Source organism: Knufia obscura (genome assembly GCF_036327395.1).
Source record: "Knufia obscura strain CCFEE 5817 isolate CBS 148926 chromosome Unknown scaffold_3, whole genome shotgun sequence".
Taxonomy (NCBI): Eukaryota; Fungi; Ascomycota; class Eurotiomycetes; order Chaetothyriales; family Trichomeriaceae; genus Knufia; species Knufia obscura.
Genome location: NW_027042689.1, coordinates 1023221 through 1033512, shown reverse-complemented (window position 1 = coordinate 1033512; position 10292 = coordinate 1023221). Strand labels below are relative to the sequence as shown.

General features: G+C 50.8%; 4 protein-coding genes across 4 annotated transcripts; 3 read left to right on the top strand and 1 right to left on the bottom strand.

The window, feature by feature from the left end:
- Positions 1-648: 648 nt before the first annotated feature.
- On the top strand, positions 649-1887 carry TSC13 (3-oxo-5a-steroid 4- dehydrogenase; the record flags this gene model as incomplete). Its single annotated transcript, XM_064871881.1, has 3 exons — positions 649-674; positions 920-951; positions 1004-1887. The coding sequence occupies 3 exons, from the start codon at positions 649-651 to the stop codon at positions 1885-1887; spliced, it is 942 nt and encodes a 313-aa protein (XP_064732261.1).
- Positions 1888-2267: 380 nt separating this feature from the next.
- Positions 2268-3372, top strand: MNN11 (putative alpha-1,6-mannosyltransferase mnn11; the record flags this gene model as incomplete). The annotated part of the gene is made up of 2 exons (XM_064871880.1): positions 2268-2568; positions 2618-3372. The coding sequence occupies 2 exons, from the start codon at positions 2268-2270 to the stop codon at positions 3370-3372; spliced, it is 1056 nt and encodes a 351-aa protein (XP_064732260.1).
- Positions 3373-5129: 1757 nt separating this feature from the next.
- FBP26 (Fructose-2,6-bisphosphatase) lies at positions 5130-6624 on the top strand (the record flags this gene model as incomplete). The annotated part of the gene is made up of 3 exons (XM_064871879.1): positions 5130-5184; positions 5273-5636; positions 5691-6624. The coding sequence occupies 3 exons, from the start codon at positions 5130-5132 to the stop codon at positions 6622-6624; spliced, it is 1353 nt and encodes a 450-aa protein (XP_064732259.1).
- A 1261-nt stretch (positions 6625-7885) lies between these two features.
- On the bottom strand, positions 7886-9874 carry PMZ80_003449 (uncharacterized protein; the record flags this gene model as incomplete). Its single annotated transcript, XM_064871878.1, has 1 exon — positions 7886-9874. One exon carries the CDS (start codon positions 9872-9874, stop codon positions 7886-7888), a length of 1989 nt encoding a protein of 662 aa, XP_064732258.1.
- Between the last annotated feature and the right edge of the window lie 418 nt (positions 9875-10292).

Here is a 10292-nt window from a genome sequence, read left to right as displayed (position 1 = left end):
GCTAGGTGGGTGGAGGGTTGAAGATCTGGTCGTGTTTGATCGAACTCGATAGAACAGTTGACTTGTGCAGAGTCAACTTTGCCGGTCGAGGATCGCTAGTCTGTAATTGTGTCACTGGTCTCGGGTAACAGCTTGAAGGGGTGATATGAACAGAAAGAGAGGGCGGTTTGAAGAATTCAAAGTGATGGATCGAGATGGCAACGCAGCAGTTAGGCGCGGTACAGATTGCTATGCAGGCACAAACGCGCAGATGCCTCATGCAGCGGAATAAATTCAACTTGCGTCATTGGTGCGGTTTCTTCAGACTTCAGCGAGAGGCACAACTTGGAGTCAACGAGCCCAACTTCAACTTGAACGGCGCGAGCTCGCCCACCAGCATGCCAATTCTACGAACATTCAACTTGTATGTTAGTCAGTTCTTGTGGAATGCGATCATGAATTATCGTACGCTCGTTTCGTTTCAATATCTGTCCCTAGCACACAAGGTCATCGAGCAGAGGGAGAGTAAAGCGTTTGTACGACGTGCCCAATGGGTTCGCTTCGGCATTTCAGTGCGTGAAGGACGTCCACCATCTTCATCCTACATATCCTCGACATGTACCTACCTAAGCAGATATTGTGAGCCACGTGTTACTGCAGCAGCACATCATGCCGCCTCGTAGACCAGAAGTCTTGTAGGTCCCTCGAAGTTGTGTGGGCAATCGACCACAAATCTCCACTGCATGCAAGGAACTTGAAGCCATTTATGATTTAATTATTCTGTGCTTGTCCTCTCCCGCCGTGACTGCTCCTTCGTCCATCGCTCGCCTGTAAATATTTTCTCCTACTCGAATCCCTTGGCTAATCGACTATAGCCTCTCCGCAACTGCTAGCAGGTTTGACTCTACAGGACGCGCACAGCTTGCACAAGCATGGCTAGCAAAAGCATTGAATTGCAGGTCCGGCCGAGAGGTGAGTTGGAAATCTCATCTCTACCATGGAAGGCTAACATTCCTGTCTCCAGGCAAGCCCATCAAGTCGTTACCAGATACCCTGACGATAGATACAAGTGCCAGCGCGTCTGAGCTGTACGGCGAGCTTGCCAAAAGAACAAAATACTCAATCCACCAGCTTCGAATCACGAAGGGCAGTGACGGATCGGTCATCAACAATGTAAAAGATACTAGCGTTCACGCAACTGGCGTGAGAGATCAGAGTACGATATACGTGAAGGACCTCGGTCCTCAGATCAGCTGGCGGACGGTGTTCATCATTGAATACGCTGGCCCTGTCTTCATTCACCCGATCATCTATGCTCTACGGCCATACATCTATTCCAACGCTCCTCCTGAAGGCTCACACCTACAAGCCCTCACTCTACTACTTGTAGTAGGCCACTTCGTCAAGAGGGAGCTGGAGACAATGTTTGTGCACAGGTTCTCGGCCTCTACCATGCCTTTCAGAAATGTCTTCAAGAACAGCTTCCACTACTGGATCCTGGCTGGTCTCAATATCGCAGCCTGGATCTATTCGCCCAATGCTCCGACTGCCAAAGAGCCTAAGAATCTACTGATGTTTGCTGGTCTGGCACTGTACGCCCTCGGCGAGCTGGGCAATCTTCAGGCACACTTGACCCTAATGAACCTGCGAAGCCCTGGGAGCAACGAGCGAGCAATCCCGGAAGGTTGGCTGTTTGACTTGGTAACATGTCCGAACTACATGACAGAAACTATTTCTTGGTTGGGTGTACTGATCGTCAGCAATTTCAGCCTATCCGTGCTGGTTTTCATAGTCATTTCAGTTGGTCAGATGATGGCATGGGCGAAGAAGAAGGAAAGCAGATATCGGAAGGAGTTTGGCGACAAGTACAAGAGGAAGAGGTACACCATGTTGCCCGGTATCTTTTAGCAGATGGGGAAGGAGTTGACATTCGAGGAGTGGTACTCCAATAGTTTGACTCTTGTTTCCCTCGCTGGGCTGCAGTCAATGATATCCCTCCAGCGCATCGCAAACAATGGCTTTATAGTATGAACAAAGTATTTCTAAAGGCTCGGAGCTGACGAGGCTCAAGACTTGCTCTACCCAGCAGACAGAACTTAAGCCCTAACCGTGTAAAGTGGACCCTCTCGCGGGAGATCGACAGGGAAGCCGCGATGCAAGATCTCGAAAGAGCACATGCGCCAACGTGACACTCAAGTATTCCGTGTTCGACTGCGATTTGGGCACTGCACACCTTTCCGAGACGAAAGTCTTGAAGTTCCAAGGATGATAGATGTACCATCATCGTAATGCACTTCGCTCTCCCTCCTCGAAAATCATCCTTCCCTCCTCCTTACGCTCGTGTGTCAGCCAGAAATTCTTTGGAGCAACGAAGGAGACAGATACAATACATCGCATATCTAGTCTTAGGTGTACTCACACTCTATCTGCTTCTCAGCTTCTTCTCGTCTGGTGACGTGTCGACGAAGCATGGCCCGATCAGCGAGGATTCAACGGTCGCAATTGTGACGGTGCTAGATGAATCTAGCATGAGTAATGAGTACATGTCAATGATCAGGAAGAACAGAGACGACTACGCAGCCAGACACGGTAGGGGACGTCACAATTGTGAAAAGGAAGGCACTGACGATCTAATCAGGATACACAACCTTCTACACGAACGAGTCCACCTATGCTCACCTAACTCAACCTTCGCCCTCATCGTGGTCGCTCATACCTGCCCTGCGCCATGCACTCACGAAGAACCCGGACATCGACTACGTATGGTCGCTCAGCCCATATGCCTTCATCATGAATCCTTCTTTATCTCTGTACGACCATGTCTTTTCCAACCTGACCAGCCTGATGCTCAAGGACATTCCTGTGGTACCTCCAGATAGCGTTATCCATACATTTTCCCACCTGAAGCCCTCACAAGTCTATCTGATCCTGACCCAAGATATGGACAACGTAGCACATACGTCCTTCATCCTCCGAAACACAGAAGCCATTCCTGTTCCTACCGGTCGACCGAAGGACAGCTGGGCACAGTACTTTCTGGATGCCTGGTTCGACCCTCTCTACCGAGCATACGCCTTCCAAAAAGCGGAAAATCATGCCCTCGAGCATATCATACAGTGGCATCCAACATTATTGGCAAAACTGGCCGTGGTCGACCAAAGGCTGCTCAACAGCTACGATTACGATAGCAAGCAGTCTGAGAATGAGTTGATGACTGACGCACCTCCGCGACGACATGATAGCAAATGGCAACCAGGAGATCTCATTATCAACTTCAAAGGCTGTGCTGAGGCTAAAGAGCGAAACTGTGAGAAGGAGATGAAACGATATTATACCATGTGGGAAGAGACAGTTGCTGGATTAGATGGCAATGGCGCTGCTGGAAAATCATAGAGATGTATTGCCCTTTAGAGATTACGACGGACGGCGTAAAGGTAGTAGGGCTTTGGGGAGGGAGATCTTTGGTCCGCTCCCGTGTATTCTACATCCTCAAGGCACTAGAGGTAGTGCTATTTTGACCAAAGTCAATACCGCCATATAGCAACGCCTGATAAAATGCAGAATCAGATCGGCGTCCTGGAAGGCTCCTGCCTCTCTAGCAGTATTGTCCTTTGGTGCTTAGGCGTAGCTGCTGTATGCTATGCATGCCTCCTGCAAGTGCAAGATTTCGTAATGGCTCTGATAACACGCAGATGTCGACGCCGATAAGCACGATAGTCCTCGTCCGAATGTCCCGACTTTTATGAGCACTCACCTTTATTTTTACAATTTCTCTTTGTCGACCTCTTCATATATAATGCTCAGGCAGACGTCAACAAGAGGAGAACTCGACCTGCACGTATGCTCAGCTTCTAGGACGACCGTGATAAAGCAGCCAAAGACAAGACATTACCTGGCCGAAGCAAGAAACCTTCAAAGCCAAGCCTGAAACGTTAATTCCAGGCTGTGCTTCGGAGCACGAGTCAGCCCCTCGACCTGTGTACATCGCCCAATCAGCCTCTTCAGAACGCAGCAAGACACCCAAAATGAGCTTCGTTCAAGCATCGCCAGTAGTTACGCTCAACCGTAGTGCTATCCAACGCGCACGAGAGAACACGAGCAGACCAGAGGTAAGCTGTTCCATTTTTGTTTCTACCATGGTTTATCTCGAACTTGTGCATTACGCTTGTTGAGTTCTATGCGTCTTGGAGGATGTTCTCGAAATGGGATGTCAACCAATGAACTACTCGCAGATACGGGAGAGTTAGGAGGCAACTTCTGCTCTGATGGACGAGCGGCACTCGTGTTATACAGTCTCAGCTCCCATCCAGGACATCAAGCATCGATCGTCCAGCTCGAAGAAGGCACGACTCAACAAGTCGAGTACCAACGCACAGAGGTTTCAGAAGGTTGATCGCTGTTGACTAAGCGGCTGCTTCCATACCACGCTCGCTGCAGATGTTCACCTACTACTCGACTTGAGCACGGGATCGGTCACGTGCGATCAATACTGCTATCTAGCAGATTTTCGGCACACCGGCAGAAACCGCTGTTTGCCTAAAGAGCTCCAGACCACCACTGAAATAAGCGTGGAGAAAGCAGTTCATGCCTGTTGCGGGGGGCAGACTTTTCATCCTGTACCGACCAGCCCGACGCAATCATGCATGTCGTTTAATTTGTTCCCGAGCACTTTTCTTGTGTGTGCTTCTTACGCCTGCTTGAACAGGTGACGTTGTTTCGCGAGTTCCACGTTGAATGCCAATTATTTGGCGTTCATGGTGACGGTTCGGTGATTATTCCGGCAGAGGATCTCATGACAATTCGACCGCACCAAAGAATCTATATTGAAGCTGCGGGTACCTGAGTGATATTCAGCATCAAGGCAGATCGCTTATGACACGTCGAGATGGCCTCATCTATGACCACGTCTGACACTGTGAGCACTATCCTGGATCATCACCAATCATACGAGTGACGATCGAGACTTGCTAAGCAGGACCCGGCAGCACCATTCAGATATGGGTCTCGACATGCATGCATCCCAACCCCCTTATGCACGAGCACAGAACACTGGAATGACTACCATGAACTCCGTTCCCCCACAACTTGGTCCAAAGCGTCGCAGATGGTGTTGCTATTGGTGTCACTTGCGTCCAAGCTTTACCGGAACAATGGCTTACGTTCTTTCTCAGGCAGATGCTAGGCAGGTAGTCCTGGTTATGGTAGGTTTGCCAGCTCGTGGTAAAAGTCTCATTTCAGGAAAAGGCAAGGCTACCCAGTCCAAACTTGCCCGTCGAAGCTAACGATGTTTCAGTCAAGCGCTACCTTCAGTGGACGTCTGTCAAAGCAGAAATCTTTAATGTTGGCAAATACCGGAGAGAAGGCACGCCTCATCCAGACGCAAAATTCTTCGATGCTGGGAATCCAGAGGGCGAGAAAGCGCGCAAAGCCGCCGCTGAGGCAGCAGTCGCAGATATGATCAATTGGCTGAAAGACCCTTCAAACAAGGTCGCTATCCTAGATGCCACAAATTCTACGAAGACACGACGGAAATGGATCTACGAGAAGCTCGAGGAAGCAAAGGTCGCACATCTCTTCGTCGAGAGCAAATGCGACGATGAGGAGCTTATCATGGCAAACATTCTGGACGTCAAGACCACTTCTCCTGACTACGTAGGGTAAGGCAATCCCGGATGCCTTTTACCTCCTATTCTTGCTAACCTGCTTTGAAGACAAAACCCGGAGGAAGCAGCCAAAGACTTCCGCGACCGCATCAAAATGTACGAAAAGGTCTACCAAACGATAGACGAATCCGAAAAGCAGCTCACCTACGTCAAAGTCACAAACATAGGGCATCAAGTTGTCATAAACAGAATACAAGACTACCTCCAATCTCGCCTCGTCTATTTCCTTACCAACCTCCACATCAAACCCCGGAGCATCTGGCTGTCCCGCCACGGCGAGTCAGAATACAACCTCGAAGGCAAAATCGGTGGTGACGCAAACCTGTCCCCACGAGGCTTCCAATACGCCAAAATGCTCCCCGAACTGCTTCGCAAATCCGGTCTTCCCAAAGACGCACCTCTAACAATTTGGACGAGCACCCTGAAACGCACAAATCAGACGGCCCACCATGTTGTCGAAGAACTCGGCTGGGAGAAACTCCAATGGAAAGCCCTCGACGAGCTAGACAGCGGTAACTGCGACGGCCTAACCTACGCTCAAATCGCGGAGATGCACCCCGAGGATTTCAAAGCACGTGACGACGACAAATACAACTACCGCTACCGTGGCGGTGAGTCCTATCGCGACGTCGTCATCCGTCTGGAACCAATTATCATGGAGCTCGAGCGCAGTGAGAACATCCTGATTATTACGCATCAGGCAATTGTGCGGTGTATCTTCGCGTACTTCATGCAGGTAGATCAAAGTCAGAGTCCGTGGATGGAGGTACCGCTACACACGCTGATGAAGTTGTCGCCCAAGGCTTATGGCACGCAGGTGGAGAAGTACAAGGCTAATATCCCGGCCGTGTCGACATGGAGGCCGCAGGGAAGTACGGCGAAGCATCATGAAGTAGGGGAGGCGTCTGCTGTTGTGGGAGAGGATGTGGCTGGAGACAAGAGTACTGTGACCAAGGATGTGACGGTCAAGGTCCATGAGTAGGATGTGGTACACTCACTGCACGGGGACATGAGAAGCCTATCTTTTGGTGTGAACCTACGAGCTTCAAGCATGAAGGTTTGACTGCTGTGTCCGGTGGAGCAATGGGGCGGAGGAGCTGTATCGCGACGTGGACCTTCTGCGGCATCACGAGCTGCAAATCGAGCGGCCTGGATAACACATCTTTACTCTATATCATTCTTGATCTCCGAAAAAGGCACCTGCTCGTGGTGGATGTCCTCGTGATTCTTGGAATCCCTGTTGGTTCGTGGTCGAGAAACACCGTGCTTGAATAAATTTATCCAGAAGTACATCTTATCATACATTCATGTGAAGTCTCACTTTAGCCGCGAACACAATATTACTCCTCCCACAGTATCTGATACACTGCACATCCACCTGTTGTCAACACAGCAATATGACACATAACAGCGTGTAAGGTCGGTGAGCATGTAGCACTTTCTAGCAACCATGGTCGATGAGCGGTACATAGACAATATGCGAGCCTACAAGTTTATGGCACCCTGACCCATGGAAGAGGGCGGAAGCGGCGATGTCCGCGTACAACGATCACCTGCTGTATGCAGTAGATCGATGACAGTCCGGAGGACTCAGATAGAGGGAGCATAGGTAACTCTAGCTACAACTTCAGCTATCACCGTATATAATGTGAAGTCCAGGCCGATATGCAAGGTACCCCGTGTACTTCTCACCATGGTGTCGACGTACCAGATGTAGATGAAACTGACGTGGCAGCCACATACGCCTAGAGGGTCGCGGAAGGTTGGCCTTCGGGCCATCTTTAGCAGCATCACGCTCTTCTCCGGGCTGCGGGGGCTGGCCGGAGCGCTTCAAACTCCGTCACATGTCAGCGAGGGGACCTACCTTTATACTCTAGAGTACTTAGGTACGATATTGATGACAGCACGTTGGGATCGTTTGCGTGAGCGTTACACTGTACACGTTACAAGCCAACGCACGTGGGAACTTCCAGCAGTATGAGTTTCAGGGTATTCTTGATGAGGCGTCCACGACCGAAGATGTCAAAGCTCATGATCACTATCTTGCAATTCTCAGAGCGGACCGTCAATAGTGCCTACTCAGTGGCACATCCCGCTATTGAGAGACGTTGAACACCACTACCTAGATAGAGGACCAGTAACGACCCAAATCTCCCTGGCCCATTGCGCATCCATCTCATCCTGTCCAGTATCCCAGATAAGGTCCCGTGCCTCCTATACTAACCAACCAACGTCCTGCTATCCTATCTCCTCACACCCTCCTCATAAGTCCTCTCCAGACAACTCCCCTGAAACAACCACTCCAGATCCGCCCTTGCCTCATATCTGCTCTCACCCCTCAACCAACTCATCACCTTCCTCTTCTCTAGCTTCCCGTTACACTTCGTCTCCATGAATGCTTTGCAGGCAACGCACAGTTTCAGGCCGCAGCCTTTAATTGGTGCTCGGAGGGCGGCCTGGCTCTGGCTCTGCTGGGAACCATTCGAGGAGAGTGTAGATGGTGCTCGGTGGGAGGACGACGAAGACTGTGGTGCATGGGTTATCGTAGTGCTTGCTTTGCTAGGTGGGAAGTCATCGTCTGAATCACTGAGGGTAATAATGCTGGGTTTCCGTTTGTGGCCATTTCCACTCGTCGCACCACTGACATTGGTTGGAGTACTTGGTGGCGTCAACAGGGATGATGACAACGAGATAGCCGCCGATGCCACGTTTCCTGCCACGTTTGGTACCCTGCACGGCTTTTTCATCTTGTCCGCTTTCTGCCACTTGCTGCACTGCCATGCGGCTGGTGCAGGGCAGAGATTGCAAGCGGGAAGTGGGCCGTTTTTGCTTGGAGGCACGATCGCTTCAGCTGTCCCTGGTCTTGCGAAGAGTGCCTTGCCGTAGAGTTCCAGGTTGGCTCGGTTGTAGCCTTGGACCCGGGAGAAGACAGGCGCAGTCTGGGTCGAGACCGAACCATTGCAGCCATCGTCTTGTTCTGCGCAGTGACATCGCATGATCAGCAGCCTGTCCAGTGCGCAGGAGATGCACATCTTTGTACACGGCTTTCCGAGACTGCGATGTCCGTTGCCCATCTCTTGAAGTTGTGTAGGGTGTTCCGGGTCGATGAAGACTTGGATGAGCCTTTTGCCGTGGCCGAGTACGCCTACGCGCCAGTCAGCGCAGAAGTCGCATTTCTGACCAATTGGTGGCATGTACCGGAAGTCGATCGGGTGGGCGTAGGCAGTTTCGATCGTGATTAGGCCGGGCTGATCGAGGAGTGACGCAGCTTGGGTGAATGAGAACTCTTCGCTTCGTGACAATGGAGGCGACGGATATTCGTGCTTGATACTCGTATTGTGATTCTTGTTGACACCATGCTTGCCATCGACCGGATAATGTCCGCCTGTGGGCTGCCCGGCCTCTTCGTCAGAGTCATCTTGGAGCTCGACTGGCTGGGAAGACGAGAAGATCTGCTTTACCGATCTGCTATTGGCGCCTAGCTTTGGCGGTGCCTGGTTTTGATGAGCACTCAGGTGAAGTGGCTTGGCCTTGAGGTCGCTGGCGACATCTTTGTCTTGTCTCAACATGTCATTGGTGGTCTGATTCTCTTTCTTCCTGCCTTTGGGCTTCTCTAGAATTTTTCCACTACGCAATGATGTTGTAGGCCCATGCGAACTACCATTAGGCCTCTCCAGATCCATGCTGCCCGTCGAGTCATCGTGCTTCAACATATCTACTCCTGACTCTCTCCTTGCATTGCCATTTGAGCTGGCGTACCTCTTCCAATAGGTTGGCTCAACCTCTTCCGACCTTTCCTTCTCGAAGCTTGCGAGATCCGTTTTGTGAACGCGTGAAAGGTCTCTTAGCAACTGCTTTCCCTTATCGCTGGTTAGTACGAAGCTGATGTAAACGCCGTCCACCTCTTCACCTTTAACCTTTTTAGTGCTCCTCTCTTCGTCACCAGTGTCTTCGGCTTTTCTCTTCGTTTCCACCTTCTTCTTCCTCTTTGCGTTCAACCTTTTCTTCTCCTGAGCCGGATCGTACTCTTCATCATCAGACCCGCCATTTGATCTGTCTTGCCACAGCGTCACGTTGGTCAAAGGAGCAACTTTGGAAGACTTGCGGAAAGCATACTTGCTACGCAGATGTCGTTCAAGGTTCTCCGATGGCAAGCCCTTCTTGCGCAGGTAGGAGGACGTCTCTCGAAAAGCTCGCAGAGCGTGCTCGAGCCGAGCTTTGGTGTACACCATTTCGTCTGCTGAGTGGCTAGGACAACCAGGATAGGGATCCATGCACAGCCATGAATTATTACTGTCAGCTGGGATGTATGAGCATGAGTGCCGGCTGTAGAGTCTTTGGGCGGAAGCGCGTAGGTGTGTGACCCCAGAGAATAATTGGATAGAAGTTGAGGGATGACTTACCGATCACTGGCACTCGAAAGCTGAAAGAAGCGAACGGATCTGTGAGCGTGGCAGACTGGTCGAAAGAAGTAAAGCAGATTGAAAGAGCATGTTCGAAGCAAGCGGCAGTGGCTATGTGGCCAAGAGACATAGTGATCGGAAATCGAAGATTGATTGAGGCCCGGGTGAGGTAGACATGGCATTCAGTGTCGATTCCCTGTGGAACATGACAGAAATTTCTCACAGTAGACAATGCACTCGAGGTCCT